The sequence below is a fragment of the Thermobia domestica genome, chromosome 2, assembly GCF_964235325.1.
Source record: "Thermobia domestica chromosome 2, izTheDome1.hap1.1, whole genome shotgun sequence".
In the NCBI taxonomy this organism is placed as follows: domain Eukaryota; kingdom Metazoa; phylum Arthropoda; class Insecta; order Zygentoma; family Lepismatidae; genus Thermobia; species Thermobia domestica.
This window is the reverse complement of record NC_137455.1, coordinates 319,967,940-319,989,806: the sequence shown is the minus strand read 5'-3', so window position 1 is coordinate 319,989,806 and position 21,867 is coordinate 319,967,940. Positions and strand designations below refer to the sequence as shown.

At 34.6% G+C, this 21,867-nt stretch overlaps 1 protein-coding gene across 1 annotated transcript in view; it reads left to right on the top strand.

Annotated features, from left to right (window-relative positions):
• Positions 1 to 21,867, top strand: part of LOC145679851 (homeobox protein rough-like) — a 122,972-nt gene that overhangs the window by 85,529 nt on the left and 15,576 nt on the right. Inside the window, exon 2 of the mRNA XM_081750372.1 lies at positions 10,812 to 11,046. Coding sequence (XP_081606498.1) covers positions 10,812 to 11,046 — 235 coding nt within the window. The remainder of the gene's footprint in view (positions 1 to 10,811; positions 11,047 to 21,867) is intronic.

Genomic DNA, 21,867 nt, shown 5'->3' with positions numbered 1-21,867 from the left:
GCAATGAATAAAATGGATCTGAAAACTTACTGGTTTTGCTCTGTATATACAATCGCTGTCATTTAGTTTACGTGGTGTTATTGGATGAAGAGGAATCGAGGAATGAGAGACATGAGTGTTTTCCTGTATTACTTTGCAGGGTTGTCAGAATTTAAAAAGAGTAGAAGTCAGTATACATATCCCATTTCTGGTTTTGAAATGAAATGAAATATTTAAGTATTACATCCCACGATTATGCCGGCAAGGCTAAAGGAGACTGTGATGATGAGAAATGAATGCAATGGTGGAATGAGGAAAACGGGAGGAAACGGGAGAATCCCGAGAAAACCCATGCACAGGGTGTTTCCACCTCAGAGCTCACTTGGTGCGAGTTGGGATCAAACCAAGAACCCCATGAACCAGAGGTGAACGCTATACCACTGAACCACCGAGGCCTCCATTTCTAGTTTTGTTTTGTTAATGTACGTTCACGAATGTTGAAATGTTTGATGTGACTTGAAGAAGAAAATGTAAACGTCAGAAAACTTGCTATACAAGGTAGTGTAATTCGGTTGAATACTGGAAGAAATATATATATTTAAGTTTTCGGACGTTCATGTTTTATATTCTTGGCACCATTTCACGCTATCACGTTGGAGGCGGTGATCAGCGCTTTCGAAATAGCAGCCCGACTATAGATGCTGAGGTTATGCAGCTCTCATTAACGGAAATGTTCATCCATTGAAATTATGTAGAGAAAAAAAAAACTATAGACTTATCAGTGTTGTTTTTAATATTCTTTAATGACATGCAGCTTCCTTGTGGCTACGCGGTTAAAGCATGCGCCTTTGCTGTGGGAGACCTGGGTTTGATTACGGCAGAAACTCATGTGCTTCGGGTTCCATTTTAAACTCTAGGTCTACGTCTCTCGCTGCTGAAATGGGACGCTAAACTAAAAATTAATCTTCAATATTACGTGTATAGCCATGGAGGAGGACAAATGGGAGCCTGGCCACTCAAGTAATGTCATATGCCCCGTAAATTGGATTCGTCTGTTATATGTTTATTAAACTTATGTAATATTTACAACAAAGAAAAAAAGCTCTATGATTGAAAATGAAAGAAAATCTTCCTTTAAAATTTAAACCTTGTCAACACGTTAAAATACAGTAATTAATACAGCTGAAATTAAATATCCGTTTTGCTACTATCATTTGCGGAGCGTAGCATCTTTGGCCATCCCTAAGCCGCTATTCAAAAATCCGGTCAGTTGTTGGAAATAAGTATAACTCATCGGACCATATTACTCTGTTCCAATTTGGACATTCATGTTTTTTATTCTTGACACCAACTACTTAACGCTACCATGTTGAAGGCGGTGCTCAGTGGTTTTAAAATACCGACTGCTGATGTTGAAATTATATAGCTCTCATTAATTACAGAAACAGACCGTTCGAGATACTGTGATAAAGTTCTAAAATCAATTGTACCATATTAGCTCCAGAGTTCTTTTAACATTCATTTTCAATGTTCCTCGATCCCTTTCCCCTAGGCTTAGCTTCCATCAAGTATTTCTCTTCTCTGCTAATGCCTCATCACGAGTTCTGTATGTTGTCACTACCTTTGGACACTCTTGCTTTCGATTCACCTAAACACTGATATGATAGTCTTGCATATGCTTGCTCCAACTAACAGCGCTTCTATGATTGGCTCTCTTTGAAAATCAGAAAGGTCTCCCGTTTAGTACTAGACTATCTATGGCAATTTAATGCGTACACAAATTTGTACTTACACCGTTTAGCTCATTACATACTATTCCAAGTACAGCACTAACACAAGGCAGTCAGAATGAGCAAATATTTAGTATTAATTTACAAAGATAACATGTTACAATGAATGGATATTTCCATTATTTTGATAGCAATCTGTATGTTACATCTGTCATCTTGATCAATATAATTCGCAGCTCAGAGTATAACATTGATATAACTCAAAGTAGATTTTAAATTGTGACCAATTTTAATATATGATATCATATTTTTATGTATTTAAGAATTATTTTCTCTAAAATAATTAATACTATTTATATTGAAATTACGTTACAATTCCTAAAAACATAAAATATAATAAAGTTCCTTTAGATACAAAGTTTTTCTTACCTGTAAAATTGACATTTTAGAGTTACGACAGCCTTATTCTGTGTATGCGAATTATTTTCTTCTTCTTCTTCTTCTTCTTCTTCTTCTTCTTATTATTATTATTATTATTATTATTATTATTATTATTATTATTATTATTTTGTGTGTGTGTTATTCCTAGCGTACATCTTTCCATGTTTCGTTGCACAGTCTCTACATAGTAATGATCCAATTTGATTAATGTTTACATCTTTGATCCAAACGGCAATAAGACGTTTGGCGATTACTTACATATTGAAAATACGTTTTTCTATCTAGAGGTCAATTTTATGAAACAAGTTTTGGTGAGTACAGTAGAACTGAAGAATTAATATAATGTATTGAAATTCCAGATAAGCCTCAGTTATTTCTCAGTTTCTGTAATCGTCTACAACAGCCTCGCTGACTTGCACAGAGATTCTTGCGTTATAGTTTCCAGATTGTAATACCGCCTTCATTAGACAAGTAAGAATTCATATGAGACTATATTAGTGTATTAAGTTTTAAGAAGTCACATGACGTGAGATCACGCCTTTATTCTGAACATTCATCTGGATCATGAAAATGGAAAGTGTAAAATGGAAAGTATTGTCAAGATATTCGTGAATATTAATTACAAAATGAGGAGGGTAGCATTTTACATGAAGATGAGACTGTCGGTGTTGTCCCAGATACACATAATTGGAGAAACATTTCCTTGTAACATGATTAAGTGATTATTTAAGTCACCATTGCATGTCACGTCACTTTATTGTTCTCTTTGGGTACACTATATCATGAAAGTTTACGAATCTTCCAGCATTGAACACAATTTCACCAATCTACATGATGTTGTTTAAATAACTGAAGCTTGGCAACAGCCGCATGATTTATCTCCACTCAATCTGTATTTAGAATTACGGCGATAGTTTCAGGCTATAATACAGCTTCAAACATGGAAGAGGAGAATGCTGTGCGTTACAGCCCCAAGGCAGATCGTGTGCATGTTGAAGCAGCAAGATGATGCCACTGCTGCGATTTGCAGTTCTTCGACAAGTATTTCCTGAACACCTCACTTGCAGATTACATTATGTTTATTGGTCATGAAAATCACGGAACGAATACATCCGAACTATTTCCTGTGAGGTTAGGTAAAAAAAGGATTACGTTAACTTGCTGTTATGTTGCTTAAAGAAAACATTCGGAGGAAGATAGAGGCCATTTCCTGTTGATATTCTGCATTGTGTTATAACGTGGATGACAGGAAAAGACGAGAATGTTCTCTCCGCGCAGCGTGGTAACTTTCTCAGAGATATGATATTTGAACTTTGAACATTACCATAAACTCTAGTACCTTCATTAGTACTCAACATGGTCTTGGTTAAATATGTTTGATCCCATCTTGGATACTAGCACTGAAAATGTGCCTCATCATTATCGGGCAGTGGCGTATTTAGGGGGGCTTCCGGGCTTAAGCCCCCCCGAAATCTTACTTACTATAATAAAGTATATGAAATATCTTGCAGAATTTTCACATTTTCAGGCAAAGACCTCCCCGAAAGTTAGCAAAGCCCCCCGAAACAAAATCGTAAATACGCCACTGTTATCGGGAATCATGTATAGTTTCTCTAAACTTGATAATAGGAAAAAATAAATTTTAAGTAAGAATGGAGCAAATTACATGTTAGGAAAAGGCAGTAACACTCGACATGATCACTATTACTCAAAATTACTATTACTTACTCCTTTAATTATTTAGTCGTGATTACTATGTCAAAAATAATTTGTATGACATGCATCGTGTGCGTTCTGTCCAATATCATGTACAGACAAGAAGCCAGAGTCTTTACACAAGTTGGTAAGAATCAATGTAATATTTGTTAAATACATGCATGATTTTCGCTTCGGAGAACACCTTCCTCGTTAATCTTTCTGTGGCTGCGCCATCCCTGAAACAAATAAACCTAATTCACTTACATTTAGTAAATTATTTCAACCAGAATAAAAGTTGTTTGAATAAATATTATTGATTTTTTCACTAATTGTGTCATCATAGATTATTTTTATTCATTTACAATAACGTTTACTTCTTTCATAACACATTTAACAAAATCAACTGATCTGATTTTAAGCAGCTTAAATGAAAATTGCAAATCATTTTTAACTCTGTTTTCAAAGTTATTTGTATTGTGGAGATGAATAGAGAAAAAGAAGTTTACCATAACTAATACATTTTTATTTGAAGTTAGTTTTTAAGAAGATTAAAAACCAGTATTGTTTATAATCATAACAATTGACATCAGTATTACACATATGATATTTTTATAGGGTTAAATAAAAAAGAGGGAGAAATGAAAATTTCCATTTTTAATAGTTGATCTCTTCTATTGTCTGTTTTGATTCAGTTTGTCCAGAACTGCAACCTAAATTGATGTGAAAAATATTGTTTTTAAAATTCTAATGTGATTGTTAATGGTGATAATATCAATGAAAGCTATTTTTAAAAGTTAATCACAGTTGAATTCATTTAGTATAACTGTGATGTTTTCCCTGTAGAATATTCGAATCAATTTATATTTCTTTCTTTTCTTTTAACACAATAAGTGAAATGTAACATTTTACACAATAGTTTCACACTAGAATTTCCGAAGCGATTTTTTTTTTAATATATCAGATTTCAGATCTAATAAATATTCTGATATAAGACACATTTAAATTACGTTCATATTTTACATAATTGCAAAACGTATTTATGTTTTTCTTTTTTCTTTTTTTTCTCTTTTTTTTACGTAATTCGTGTTTTATATTAACGCAAGCTGAAGGTTTCTGAAAACAAAGCAATGGCAAAAGCAATTAGTCAAAAGAGACGAACTGAAGTTACATAAAGCAAAACTTCATAACGTCTACAGTGGAGTCCGGATTATCCGAGCCAATATGGACCGTACCTAACTCGGATAAGCAAAAATTCGGTTAACACGGATTGATACATAAGACAATTTTGTTCAGTACCAACGCCTAAATGACTTGCTACGTTTTAAACACTTTTACAGGATCTAATCGGTTAATAGCTGTAAGTTTATCTTCTAGTAATAACACAAGACGTTTTTTTTTTTTTTTTTTTTTTTTTTTTTTTTAAATAATTTCTACAAACACTTCTCGGCTTTGTTGTTAGAGAAAATACACCTCTTGCGACTTCGACACGAAAACTGCAACAATTAAAGCTCGCTCGCTTAAATGTAGAGATGCAAGGGCTCGGAAAAAAAAACCGGCTTTTTTGAAAAAAACTCGGTTTTTTCTGCTTCGCTTTTTTGCTTGGGAAATTTTGGGCTTTTTTTTTTTCAAAATTCTGCTTTAAATTGATAAAGCAGACTTCGTTTCGCTTCTCTATAACACAAAAAGTCATTTAATTAGTGGTTGATGCCGATAATAATATAAAACCTCGAAAATAAACCATGAATTTCGAAAAGATATTTTAAACAATTTTACTTCAACATTTTTACATTATGAATTTCAAAGGATTAACCAATGTATATAATAAAAAAAATTTAACCTCCTATATACAAAAGTAAGCAGAGTCGGCAAGAACCATGGTTGTTTCTGAAAATGCCAAAAACCTGTTTTTGGGGGGCAGTTTAAACCAGGTTTTTTGGGGTTTAAACCAGGTTTTTGATTTAGATGTTTTGCTTTATGTATTTATATTACATATTCACAGAAATAAGTTTGTTTCGCCTTGATGTTATTATGCAATAACGGGGTTATGCTGGAAGAGGTCCCATAAGCTTAAAGAAGTCCGGTCAGTAAATTTCTTAAATTGAGAAACTCCCGCCCTAGCCATCGGGAAAATCCCGTCATTATTTTAAATGTAAAACAATAACGGGAAAATCCTTTTATTGCTTTCCATGTAAAATTTAAAGGTCAACGTATTATAATCAGTACGCTAAAACTGAAGTATTAAATTACAAATTTAGTATGTAGATATCATTGAAAGTCCAATCCAAGCTAATGTTGGAAGCTACGTAGGCAATCGATAAATTTTACCAATTTCAATCAATATATTTAAGCAACCTTGGCTTCTTTATAAAACAACAGGCATGCAGAATTATATAATTTGGTTTCGTATCGTATGTTTAGGCTTAACATCCTTGCGAAATACCGAGGTTATCATGGAGAAGACTTTCGTTTAAACTGACATCCGAACCGCTACTTGGTTTACACATGAAAGAAGGGTTGTGGTTCGCCCGAGAATTGAACATGGGACACAAGGTGAAAAGGAAATAAGACTAATGCAGATGGTTTGACATGTGGAAACGTCACCATGAAGTTCACACGATTCGCATTTTTGTTCTTTTTATTTTTTTGGTTTAAACCAATTAAAAAAAAACAGCTGGTGTAAACGATCCAACCCTAAAAGTAAAAGCTTCTTTTAAAAAATATACAAATAACTAGCAAAATTGTATGTAGTATTTTTACTTCAAAATATTCCATACCCTCTTTTTGAAACAAAATAAAATTAAAATAAAACATAAGAGAAATGCTTAGATTTATATGACACAATTAAAGACTACACATCTGGAACTTTTGGTTCTGTATATTCTTGAAATTCTACAGTTAAGTTTTTTATAACCACCATCAAGGGCGCCCATCAGGGGGGCAAGGAGGGTGCTCGTCTCCTTCCCCCTAGAGGACAATGTACTTCAGAATATCGAAAATCCAATAGAATTTTTACATTAGTTACAGCAAAATTTGAAACTATTTTTGAAACGTCGTTTATACTTGCCCCGCCTTTGAAACCACAACATGGGCGCCCTTGACCACCATCACGGTTTACCCAATCCTCAAGTTGTCTGAATTTTTAACAAGAGGGATTCAACATATCATTACGGAACTCCCCCCCCTCGCCAAAAAAAGGACTACGAAATATATTTAAGTTAAGCTAAATACAACTTCACAACAAATATGACTGAGTGGTTGGCTTTTGCGCTTCTATCGGGAAGTCCGGGATTCAACCAAGCATTCGACCATTCTGACAAAGCTTTCCTTCAGTCCATCTGTGAATGTAGAAATAGTGCGTGTACTGGCCGACTAGGAGTGTAGGAGTTGGCCGACTTTCTTTCTTATTGTCTTTAAATCGTTATTATTACTAATTACTAGCAGTGACGGTTTTGCGAAGGTTAGGGGGTCGGTCTTTCGGACTGAAGCCTGTTCCCCAAAGTTGCGGAATGTCTAAAACGAACGAAATATCTATTAGTTATGCCTTTACTCATAAACTTTGAGCTCCCGAAAAAAAAGATAACGAATGTTTAGAAAAACTAAACATTAGTAGTAAGAAAACCCCTCCCAAAATACTTTTCTAAATTCGCCACTGATACTCAGTATAAAATGATCTTCAAGGTTGTATCCGGAAGATTATTGCTAAACATATAAACGAAACGAAATATTAGTTATGCCTGTACTCATAAACTTTAAGCACCTCCCAAATAAAATTAGGACTTTTTAGAAAACGAAACAATCAGAGAAACCCCTCCCAAAGTACTTTTCTAAACCTGCTACTGATTATTTGTATAAATTGGTATTCAAGGTTGTATCCGTAAAATTATTGCTAAATCATTGCACAACTACCGTATAACAGAAATGTGGAAGTACGGTTTGACGGACATATTGAAAAACGTATGCTTTGACGGATATATAGAAAAACGTATGTTTAACTTTTGTGCTAGAAGCTAGAGTACTAAGCTCTTAGAAATGAAACACGGATGACAAACTAAAATGATCTAGGGAAGAAAAAAATATCTATAACTCAAAAGTTAAAATAAAGTTAAATAGACTGTAAAATTGCCCTCAAATACTACATTCTTCATGTTAGCTTTAATTCGTAAAACATGTGCTCCATCCATCTTGATGGTGAATTACAGAGCTAAATATGGCATTTAGGTCATGGAATTCTTATCTAAGTATAGAATATACTATAAGAAAAGCTATTTGGATAGAAAAATCATGAAAATGAAAAAAGCCAAAATTTCCAAAATTCTCGTTTTTTTTTCAAAAAAGCCGGCTTTTTATGTGAAAAAAACTATCGATTCAAAAAAGCCGGCTTTTTTGCATCTCTACTTAAATGTGATAACGCCGTGCGGGGTTGTTATATTTACGTCAGCTTCATTTGTGCTTTGTTACTGGAACAAAACCCTGCAGATTTCTTATCGTTGTAACCAGATTAGTTTTAGATTAGTTTTTGAAAGATGTTTATATTCGGTTGTTTGGATTAAGCTTGGATAACACGGAACCTCGGTTAATTGAAACTCGGATAATCGATACTCCACTATACTTGCCGGAGAATATACAGGAATACTTTAACTATTTAAGTTATTGATGACAGAAAAAGTACCACAAATTTAAATGCACAATAATCGGGATGAATAATGTGTGTATCTATTATGAAATTAAATGTTACATGAATATAGTTGATCTTAGACAATCAGCAGATGACTTCCACGTCGTCCAACGTTTCGAGAACTGACAGCATTGTTCTCGTCTTCAGGGTAAAGTATGAGAAACCAAAAACAGAAGTCTTCATTATATAGGTTAGGCTCCTTCCCGCATCATGTTAATTGGAAAACCAACGTTTCTAATTCAACAGGCTGTTAAAATGGAACATTGGAGCACGCATAAGTGAGACAGGGAACGTGTACATTGTTATGTGAGGAACCTAGAACTGCGAGTCCGTTTCCCAACAATGGTGTAGGGTCTATTGTTGGTATTATGAGGGGGCAAGGAAACAGATTGTTGATAGGCGACAAGGTTTTTTTTTTATTTTCACATGTGATTAGAATAATTCTACCATTTATAATTCGAATATAAATGGATAATTCGAATTCGTTGATAATTCGAATTTTTCCCTTTCTCTTGAACTCTCCATAACACTCAATGTTAGAATAACCTCTATAAGTCGAATGTTTAAAAATTACAACCTCGGAAAATCGAATTTTAAGGGTTTCACAATCATAAAAGCCTCAGTACTCGAATTTTTGTATCTGCGAACCTCTACAAGTCCAAGTTTAGTTTACCTCTATAAATTGAATTTCTCTTGATGTGACCTCGATAGGTCGAAGCTATAAGTAAGCTCTCATTGTTGCTAATGTGTACTGTAATTGTGCTGTACTCATGTCTATACATGAAAGCTCCCCTTCAAAACAATACATGTACGATACAGTATTTTATTTTTACTAGTCTTATTTAATTTAAGGAACTTTCACAACTTCGAGTTCTAGAGGTTGAACGAATAAAACTTCAAGTTATAGAAATTATTAGAGCAACCCACATTATGCTTTATTTTTTGTTTAATTATGCTTTATGCTTTATTATGCATTATTAATTTTAATCATTGTTTTATATTGATCGTGTATAATGTATAATATTTACTATACATTAAATATTCTAAATATCTTGATCTATTTATTAATATTTTATGCAAACAATTTCTTTTGTATTTAATGAACTTCCTACTTAATGCACTGTAAAGAGATATGATTTACTCGAGTCAGTTGTTTCTATCACTTGTGTGCGCCTTATCGGTGCATATATACAGAAAGGGAAAGTAAAAGATGACACCAAAAAGTGCAGAAAGTGCTCAAGTTCAAGAGGTACACATAACAATATAGTATGGAGTTCTTGTATACTATTCATTGTTGCGAAAAGTTTTCTTCTTTTCGTTATTTTTTCTTTTCTCCACATCAAAGGATTACACTGAAAAATTTACAGAAATAAAAATAAGCTTTTCATTGTTGCATTGTTCTCAATGATTTTGCATTGTAAATATTGGTTTTAAAAATATTAATACAGTATGTTAAACTTGCAGTTAAATAGAATTTTCCACAAATTATGCTATATATTTTAAATTATGATTTATGCTTTATTTTCTAAAATTATGCTTTACTATGCTTTTAAAATTAGATTTTTCTGGACCCTTAGACAACCACAACCATGTTCAAGGTACCAATCATATGTCTAAATTGCCATTATGCTTTTTATGCTTTTTATGCTTTTGGGTTACCCTAGAAATTATATAGTCACTTTTAATGAGGAATGCGGGACCTCGGTATCTCGAATTCTCGTTGTGGCCACCTTGATTACTCGAAAAACTCGATAACCCGAATTTTTGTCTATTCCCTTCAGCTCCGAGTTATTGGTGTCCCACTGTATTTCGAATAACTTCAATCACTTTCCATCTCCCCCGTATATTTACTCATAACGAAGTTAATATATGGAATCGGACTTTTGATATAGCCTGCGTAACTTGTATAATAGTTTATCTGCGAAATGAAAAGAAATTGCTTAGTAAACTGGTCAGTGTTTTCAGATGATCTTCAGCTGTCCCAAGTTTGTCGGGGATCCTGACTGATGTAGGTTTACCCTAACTTGTTATAATTGTTGCTTATGTTTCATAATTGAGAATATATCGTCAGTATAAACTATTTAGGTAAGTAATAATATCTAAATAGTAAATAATTACCAAGAGCACTGTTGGTATTATAATTCGACTTGCGAAATATTTAGAAACAAATATCAAACAAATGGCAACGAGATTAATTACCATGGTTAAGTTTTTACTTCTACAGTAGTTTGAAATAAACAGATCTTATTTTTTCCTATTAATGAATCGACATTACCCTGTACTTTCAGTGGCAAGAAGAAGGCGGAAAGAAGGTCGTCCACGGAGACAGCGAACTACCTTCAGCAGTGAACAAACGCTACGACTGGAGTTGGAGTACCATAGAAGCGAATATATATCTCGTTCACGGAGATTTGAACTAGCAGAGAGTCTAGCACTGACTGAAACTCAAATCAAAATATGGTTCCAGAACAGAAGAGCCAAGGATAAAAGGATCGAGAAGGCACAATTGGATCAACAGTACAGGTATTAATTACTCTTATTTTTGATCATTGTTAGAAAGCGAGGGGGGATCTTATTAAAGTGTAGAAATTATCGACCAGTTAGCAAATTTGATCGACCAGTTAGCAAATTTGAATTTCGAATTGGTAACATCACAAGATATTTTCAGGTATGTAGGATCAACATTAGCAGACCGAAATCATATCCACGATGAAATTAATTGTCTACTGAAAATAGGGAATTCGTGTTATTATTCAGTCCAAACTTTTTTTGTCTTCGCAAATTCTATCAAAGAATTTGAAGCTTACAATTCTAATTATGCCTGTTAGCTTTATGCTTGCGAAGCTTGATAGTTTACTTTGACGGAAGAATGCAGACTGAAAGTATTTGAGAATAAAATTCAGAAGCGAGTATTCGGACCCAAGCCAAAGGAGGATGAGGAATGGCGGAAACTTCATAACGAAGAATTGCATAATGTATAGCTTCCCAAATATTGTTAAGATCATTTAAGTCTAGGGGGGATCAGCTGGAGATGTCATATATTCAGCCAGAATGGAAGAAAATAGGAGCGTTTTCAAAATTTTAGTTGAAAACTCAGGAGGATTAGATTTCTGGGCTTCCGTCATGTATGGCCATATTATCCCGTCACACATATGAGGATGACATCCCTCGGCGATCACGCTGCCCGGAGAATTGAAAAGTAAAAAAGGAATGGGGGAGCGGCCTATGACTGTTATATTAGGTACCATCCCGGCATTTGCATGGTGTGGATGAGGAAAACCCAAGTAAACCTCATTCAGAATGGCTGGCCTGAAAAAGCTGTTACACCTTTTCTACCGAGTGTCCCCACCGAGAATCGAACCCGGGACCGCAGGCACCATAAATAGGAGCGTCAGCGACTGCACCACGCCGAGCCACTAACTGAAACCTCAATCGGAGAAAGACCATTAGAAAAATCTAGGTGCAGATGAGAGGACAATATTAAGATGAATCTGCAGAAAAGGAATACAAAATAGAAACGATCCCGTTGGCTAAGAAGAGAAGTTAGTGGAGAGCTTTTGTGAATACGGCACTAAGCCTCCGGGTTTCATAGGCCATAGAGTGAGTGAAATAGTTAACATCGCAAGTTTATGACTGTACTTACGAGTTTAGAAAGCAAACATATCGCAGTCAATGAGTGTCTAAATACCAACTGCATGGGTCGGATTCAATCTTCGGTTGAGGTAGGAATTTTATTTTGTCCTACTCTTTTTGCAATGCGACTCGGAAGTTCATCCAGGCTCTGTAAAATGGGTACCTGGAGAGAACTCGAGAATAAAGACGGACGGAGTGTGGAAAAGAAAATTAAATCTTTGAGTTTTATGTCGTACGTTTATTGACATGTGGACTAAAGGAGACGGTGATGATGAGAAATGAATGAAATGGTGGAATGAAGAAAGTGGGAGGAAACGGGATCACTCCGAGAAAACCCGCGCACACAGTGTTTGTCCACCACAAAGCTCACTTGACGCGAGCTGGGATTGAACCAAGGACCCCATGCACCAGAGGTGAACGCTCTATCACTGAGCCACCGCGGCTCTGGACGGAGCGTGACACAAGTCATTATACAATATACTCCAATAACAAATATGGTTTAAATTTTGTTAATAACACCCCTCGTGGACCTCTCATGGAATGGATGGACTTAATAACTTCTAGATGAAGTTAAAAACAAAATCAGGACATCAATTTTATACATAATTTAAAAAAAAAACAAGACCAGACAAGAAAAGCTTTTTTCGACATTTGAAATGAGACGAGAAAGGATTCTTCGAGAATGGATACAAGATTTCTACAAAATTTACAAAATGAGACGAGAAAAACATTATTGTATATGCCCAACACTAATTGTATATGCTAAAGTCTGATAAGTGTGGAGCATCTCCATATAACACCGAAACGTACCTTGGACATCCCAGGACTGTAACTTTGGAGATATTGAAATGTCCACGGGATGTTCCACGGGGAAATCTTTCGAAATCAAGCTTTGTTAACTAGAATCTCAAAGTAGTGATGTGGATACATAGCTGCACATGGACATATTCGGATACATGCGGAATCACAATACATGTTTAAGTGTATTAGTATTTAAAATATTATCGACATGAACACAAATGTTTGAACCCATCCTTCAGCAAATTATAGCTCCATTGGAGTATAGTATGATACAACGTTTTGCCTAATCCTCATTTCGCCTTGTCTCATTCATTTATGTTGGATAAATGTTGACTTCTGGCCCCAATTTAGATGCAATAAGGATCCTTGTTTTGATCTAAAATGGTGGACAATAAAAAATGTTGGAACAAAATGGAGGGAAATTACAAAAGAAAATTCTCCACTATCAGAAGTATTGAGAAATAGACGTCTGAATTTATATTATTAATGTTGAAACCCGAATCAATAGTTTTGATTTTATAGAAAGTTTATGTTTTATCAGCTAAACTAAAGGAAAATGAGAAAGCTTTTATTTTTTCTTTAATAAAGTCTACTTTCATTTTCTGTGCAGACCAGACATCAAATTAAGCAAGCAAGTTAACATGTTACTTCCACAAGCAATATCTTATTAATCTTGGGGGTGGGGCACGGTGGCTTAGTGGTAGAGCGTTTACCTCTGGTGCGTGTGGTCCCTGATTCGATCCCCGGCTAAGTAAGTTTGTGGTGAATTTTCTCGGGGTACTCCCATTTCCTCATAAATTCTTATTCCACCGATTCTCCCATCATCATTCACTTACCTTCATAATCCGTCTCCCTTACCCTAAAAGGCATAAGCGTGGGACGTTAAACGGAAAGAAGAAAGATCTTATTAAGCTATTATTATAGCCAGTGGTTCCCGGCCGACTTGAGGTACGTAAAGAACGTGCACGGGAAAAGAGTGGAGGCCACTGAAAAAAAAATAATAAATCGCATTCGTAATTACAAATACTACAAATGTTGTAGCAAAGGGGCTTTAAATAGCACAGTAAAATTACACTTTCACTTAAAAAAGAAAAACTCGAAGAAACTGGATTTTTGTTACGACCCTTATTTTGATGTCCTCAGCATAATCTGAAAATTATCCTTGATTTAAACCCTGTTTTATTTGTTTATTTATTGATGAGGGGTGAAAGGTTGGATTTCTAGTTTTTTGTAATTATCTCGAAAATTATTAACTTTTCGTTGAGAAAGTTATGAGTGAAACTGTATTTCATAAAATTCTACACAAAAAGTCCTAAGACATTTTTTCGTAGAAACAATCGACCGTAGAGGACTGAGTCTAGCGGAACCGAATTTTTTTGTACCTGGCCTAGCCCGGCCACCAAATATAACGTTTTTATTAATTTGGCCATGGGCTATTTGGTCATCTAATTTGGTTCAGATTCGGCTAGTAGTTACCTTGAAATAAAGTACCACAGACAAATACAGGGTGTTTCAAAACAACATCGACAACACTTGGGAGGGGATTCCTGACACCAAGATAAGACAAAAAGTATAGACCAACCTGGGTGAACAAAAGCATCCTTTTGGAGTTAAAGGCTGCCGAAAACTTGAAAAACTGAATTTAAAAGGTCCATAGCTCCAATACTATGGGACCTACCATAGTCGGGTCAAGACTTCACTTAGGAACTAATATGTGCGCCATCCAAAAATACATGTTTCAGAATCCTGTGATAGTTCCGCAACAATTTTTATGGAGGTAGTTGATGAGTACTTCAAACGATATGCCCGTAGCTAAACTCCCTCTATAAAAATTGTTGCGGAAGTACCGCAGGATTCTGAAACATGTATTTTTGGATGGCGCACATATTATAATTCCTAAGTTCCTAAGTGAAGTCTTGGCCCGACTATGGTAGTATTGGAGCTATGAGCCTTCAGAGTTCAACTTCGAAACGAAGCATTTGTTCACCCAGGTTGGTCTATACTTTTTGTCTTATCTTGGTGTCAGGAATCACCTCCCAAACGCTGTCAGTGTTGTTTTGAAACATACTGTATATCTCGAGCGAAACTATAAACTTCTGTTAATCTGTTTACATTGGGAGCGAATAATTATTGAGTAAGATCTAGGGTTCTATTAAGAACAGTGCTGGTAAATATAATACTGTACTAAAACGATATGCAGAAGTTTTTCTGGAAGTAAATATAAATTGGTGAGATTATGATTACAGTTATTATTGAAGGTTTGAGATCTTAATGTTGCGTCTGAAATGTCAAAAAGTGTCTAACCAAACAGCGATAAGGAAGAAAGCATGAAGTATGTAGGATTTACTAAGGGAGGACGCCAAGTAAACAAGGTTGGAAACCACTCTTCAAGACTAACAGAATATGACATCGGGGCCAGCGGTAGCTCACCCCTGATATATGAAGTCCTTGTTTCGATACGTGTAAAAAAATGTACTGAAATCAAACAGCTAAGAAAGTATTGCCGCATCAACTTCAAAAGTCTGGCGAATAGGTCAACGCGTCCTTAGAGCCCAAAGGTTCTATGTCCAATTTTAGAAATTTTACGGGAGAGCAAAAATAATGGACATAGGACATAGGAGGACATACGGTATAGGACAATATTTCATTCATTATTTCTTGTAAATAATAACGATTTCGTACGCTTTTTTGTCACCATGTGAAAGAGCAAATCACGCGCCATCTATAAGTATAAAAAACTCAATTTCGGAAAAAATTGGACTTGCACTCTAAGGACGCGATTGTTATTCAATGTCTGAGAGAAGACTAACATTGGTTTCTCGTTATTTGTGACTAAGATCAAAGAAAGCATTATAGCTGAATAAAGTTTTTCTCATTCACTGAAGTTTTCCATTACAGCGATATAATTCACCTGAATGGGATAACGTCCTAAATCCCTCAACTGAATTGAATAACATCCCAAGCAGTATTTCTTCCAGACCTATTTTTTGGGAGCACTGCCCCCCTCTCCGGAGCACTGAAAGTGCCTCCCCGGAGGAGACCAAAATAATACGTGTATAATATAATAATAAATAGAATAGTACCTACCAGCAGTGCCCCCCCGGAACATTTTTTCTGAAAGAACGACTGATCACAAGTCCTTTCACTCGGGATGTTATTGTATTCAGCTGATTTATATATATATATATATATATATATATATATATATATATATATATATATATATAATCAGCTGAATACAATAACATCCCGAGCAGAGTCGTTCTGACGCGTGAGCGTGATTAGTGTCATACTAAAGAGTTCGACTAACATATATTTCCTGCAGTAGTCAAAACTCTACTATGGTGTTAATCATACATCAGAACGACTCTGCATAAGGCGGAAGATGTTTCCCACTTAGGTCCTCAATTGTAGCTATGAGTTTTAGTTTATTTTGTTTACATATTAAATTTCTACATTTGTCGTCCACATTTTAAACTTAAACCAAATTATTTGGGATTTTTTTTTTTACTTTTCTGTAAGTTCATTTGAGCTTTTAAAATTGAAATATTTATATATACAGTAATGTTAATCAAAATTGTGTCAAAATTAATAAAAAATAGCTTATATACATATATTTTAAAAAAAATACGAAGTTATTTTAAATACTTTTTATATAAAGGCGTAAGTGCGAGTAACAAAAAAGAATCATTAAGTATAAGCACATACAAACGAAATTTAAATTTTCATAAACAAAACTAGATAATCTATGAGATATACATAAATTGCATTACTGAATGCTGTATTTGTCTCAATATCTGGTTCGTTTAAAGTGCTTGTGTAAAATCTCTACAATTATAAACTAGATTCTAATATCAATAAATCTGTTAATCTACTCTTTGTCTCGCTTTGTTCACTCAAATTAAATTAACAGAGACAATAAATATTAATCTCTTGAATAGCATCAGTTTCATATCACTGATCCCATACAGTAGAACCATCTGGTCCATGAAGCCCGGAATCACGATGTTAATTTGGTAATTTCTGCCAATAGATAACAATACAAAACCATTACCTGAAAGGTATCTCACATATAGTATGTGTTTCCCCAATGGATCATTGTTTATCGTGAGAAAGAACCAATCACAGTTGGCTGAATGGATTTGACAGAAAATTGAAAGGTAGTCAGTCTCCTGCTGGTGAGGGTAAAATGGTTACTTTGAAGAGATTTTCTACCTTTAAAAGAATATCTACTGGCATAAGGGTGAAAGACAATAGGTGTAAAATAATTTGGGGAGAAAATGAAGATCATGCAGCGCCCACTTCCGCTTATTCAATGCAGGCCTTTTCTTTGGCTCTTTGTTTCTTTGAAAAAATCTCAACCGGAAGTGCAGATCACTGAGCATACAAGGAACCAATATCATGTTTTAATTAATTTTTCATGTAAATTTTGACATCAATCTATCATCCAATAGGAAAGAGGGAAGGGGGAGTGAAATGAATCAGATCATAGACAGAGGGTTGTTTACAGGAAGATACAAGGGTCAAAAGGGGAACAGATGACGGTAACAGAAGATCTTAGTTATGATTTTGCGGCACCTTTACGTAGCAGAAGAATATTAAAGCTGTCAATTCAGGGAAATATACCGATACATTTTTTTTTGTTTTAGCTGAACGCACATCCGTTTTCTTCTGAAATATCAGCTTTCATACATGTACTGATCACAAAATAAATTATGATATATACTAATTATTATGACAGAATGAATAAAATGATAGACTGTAAGGAACAGGAAGTAACCTACAAATGGCGCATTCACGGCACAAGTGACTCAAGTCCACTTGCTAAATTTGGAATAAAAATGTACTGCACACTTCAGTATATGGAAAAGTTGTTATTATTATTATTATTATTATTATTATTATTATTATTATTATTATTATTATTATTATTATTATTATTATTATTATTATTATTATTATTACATTATAACAGTTATTTACAATACTTAGACATCAGTCTTTTAAGCTCTGAAAGGAGCTTCAGATACAGATCTTAACCCTTTGATTACCAACGGGATACATGTAGTCGGTCCAATGCCAAAACCGCGAATGTGAAAATTTTGCTATTTTCACCTAAGTGCAGTTTCATGTTATTTGGGGCGCACAGATTCCAATACCAAAGTCCCATTTGTAAAATATGAGTATATTAGAAGTTATCGTCAATTCCTAAGACATGTACCTAAGTCTATATACTGATTTTTCGGAGTAAGTTGAATATTGAAATGCTTATAACTCAAAATCAAATTTAGCACATTCGCGGTTTTGGCATTGGATCGACGATGTGTCCCATGCGAATAATTCAAACGTCGTTGGAAATTTGTTTTTAGAAAATTTTAAAAAATAAAAAATAAAATAAATAATACATGTTGTTCTCCCATCGGGTCAGATGTGACCAGCAGACTGTGTTTAGTTTCCTAAACTGTGAACAGATGTCCGGAATGTCCCACATTAAAGGAGTCGTACATATAAATTAATGTTCACATTAAAAACAAATTGGTAGTCAAAGGGTTACACATGAAAAGTGTCCAAAATTACCAAAAATGGATTTGAATCCTTTGTGCACTGAACTCGCCAAATATGACCACTCTCCCTCTATTGAACTACAAACTCTACACGCTGTACCATTTAAGGGTCCATAATTTTTTTAAAGACCAACGTTTCAAAATTGAGACCCATATTGTGAAATATCTCCAAGTGCAGTATGTAAACACCATTAAGGTACTGATAAAGTTGCTTTGTTGTTGGAATTTTAACGACCCTCTTCAGTACTAATAGAGGTTACATGAAACGTTCACCTACAATGTAATATACAATTTATATGTACTTCTACTCAAGATTCAGATACCAAAGATAAAATATTAACCATTTAGGCATAAACAGGCTCTCTCTATATACGTACATACACCGAATGTTTGTAAAATTCATTTAGGAATATTGAAAGCTTGTCATTTCATTAAAGTTAATAGGATAGCTAAATATTCTGGATATAATTAGGTAGAGATTTTCTGCATGGATAGCTTCATTAGTGGTACGTACACTACGTATATTTTGTGTAAGAAACTCATGTTCCGTGAAGTTAGAAAATAAAATCGAACGTTTTACTTCAGCAACACACGAATCTCATTAATTATTGGATTATGGTCATCAATCAGCTAAGTTTGGTTAGTCAGTATTTAATAATCTTTGCTTTGATTTCTCCTTTCTACGAATCCACTCATAAACATAACAACTTGGTATAGTTGTTTACATGTTTTATGGCTGTACTGTATGCCGTAAAAGAACATATCTATAATAAAAGCGAATGTCAATTTATGTCTAATAGCATTACTCAATAACCACTGAAGCAATTAAAATAATACTTGGATAATACCATAAGCATCCCAAGGATCACACGATATTAAACTTATGAAAATACATTTCCTAAGGATGGAGTGGAAGGGTGAAAAATTATGCGAAAATTGAGGATTTTATGAGCATTTAGGAAAATTAAATTTGGTATATCAATTTAAAAAATAAATAAATGGATCCGTGTTCCAGAGTGCTTGAAAATTACCATTTTAAGTGAGAAGCGGATAATTTATGCAAAAAAATTGATAGGTGACATGTAAAAATAATCAAAAACGACCCACATTGGTGTTCAATTGATAGTTTTCGAGGTCACTGAAATGAATAGTGACAATCGATGGCGTTTAAATCCAAATTTATCTCTCATCTACATGCGCAGTAAGATGTAAAGGAGATGAGAAATAAGAGATAGAAAGGGGGCAACTTATGGATTTCTATCATTACACTTGCATTGTAATGGACATCCTAAGAGAGGACGAAGTTCAAATACTTTCTATAAACTTATTCTCAAACAAGGAGTTGAGCTTTTCGAAGGTTCGAAGTTTCAGTTATCCTTTCGTTCTTTGAACTTCCAAGAACGGAAGAGTTATATTTCATAATTTATATATATTTATGTGCTTTGTACTCTCATAGCTATAGCCTATATATGTCTTCGTCTTTGTATTTTAAATAATACATTTTTCATATATTTTACTTTCGTATAATTTGTTCCAGTTTCGCATAATTTGTCCCAGCAAAGGCACGTGCTACACATATGGTAGAGGGTTACTGGATCACTTGGTTCACGACTTTTGTCTGGGTTATCTGGGTCTAGGTCTCAGTTTGACCCGGTGACCGGAACCCAGAACCAGCCATATCCGTCAACCCAGAAACAGCCGAAATATCGTTTCCACAGCAATACCCCAGAGTTTTATAGTTGATTAATGATAATCACTGATTATAATGATAATCACTGATTATAATGATAATCACTGGTTGATTAATAATAAGTTCACTGTTTGAGCTCGAACATTCATTTGTTTGATTCTCGTTGTTATATTTCTTAATCAAGATACTATGTTTTGAATATCTCATGTTTATTCGTAGTTTTTGAATATAACACACAAAAATAATTAGCAAATCCTGTTTGGGCTCAAAAATATATTTTATATTCTAAACGACAAGGTTTACGGATTGATTAAACTTTGACGATTCGTCATAAGAGAAATATGTAGCTTATCTTTTCTGTGATTCTGACAAGTTTGTACTCTGATAAACCTTGTAGTCTTTCAGTGCAATGTTTGGCTCACACACACGCAACAACAAACAGGAAAGAAAATTTGGTGAAAAGGCAACAAGATAGGAGAGCATCACGTTTGTAAGAATTGCATAAATAGCCCCATACATACATGTGTGACAACGTTTCGTTTCTAGATCCTATAGGGTTACTCTGGGTCAATGGATCTGGTGAATCATGGGCCTGACCACCTCTAGGTCTTCCGGGTCACGGGTCACAGAGTTCATGACCCATTTCATCACTGGTAGTGGCTACTGCAGTGCTATCTCTCGTCCACAAGGAAGGCACACATAGCCTTAAAGTTTTTTACTGATAAAAGTAGTCGTGTAGTACATCGTCGAAAGTCTTATTTGATAAAGAAAAACCATGTTAAGTTGGTTGGCTATCTAATTTGGCCTCAGAGCCTGGAATCACTTAAAAATGACTATACTATTATTATTCTGTAAGGCAATCACTTGTGTAAATTGGACATTTTCTAACATTCGATATCCAATTTAATTTATCTTAGTTTAGCTTTGTCTTCTAAGAGCGGAAAGGCACTGAAGGAACACCGTACACATAAAGCAAAGATGAGGTGCAATGAATAACTCATGTTTCCCGGTTCGAGGTCACTGAAGATAAGAGAAAGCATTTCTATTCTCTTACTGTACTTTTTGGAAGTGAAGTGAGTATTTGATTGTGCAAGTACAACGTACTCTGCCAGTGAAATAATGTTTTTGGAAATTGATGTCGTTAAATCAGGGGATACGTACACCTAATATGAAAACGTCAGTTTGATTTAATTCGAGTTTAGTATTCTTTTCAGCGGTGTCCTCCTATCTCGCCTAATGATTTATCAGCCACTGATGCCTCCAAGATAAGAATGTCCGCCATTTTAGGCGAGATGGGAATTTCCATCTTGCCTAACCCCATCTCGCCTAAAATGGCGGTAAAATCAAGGAGAGAATTTCTGCTCTAAAGAGGGAATTCCTGTATTAGCATTTTAACCACCAACACTAAGAAACTGTAAAATCATACGCACATTTCAGAAAAGAAATACTCTATGTATTAATCTTTCGTACAAAAGAGAATCAATAACCTAAGTTCAGTATATTTCAATCAATATTGGAAATCTCTGTTTTCTATTCTGTTAAGTTCCTACCGCGTATACTCTGCAAGTAAGTCACAGCGATTTAGAACAATCTCATAAAGATTATCCTGAAATATGTATGTTGCATGGGAGAGCACAGCTTTTGTAAGTGTAATTA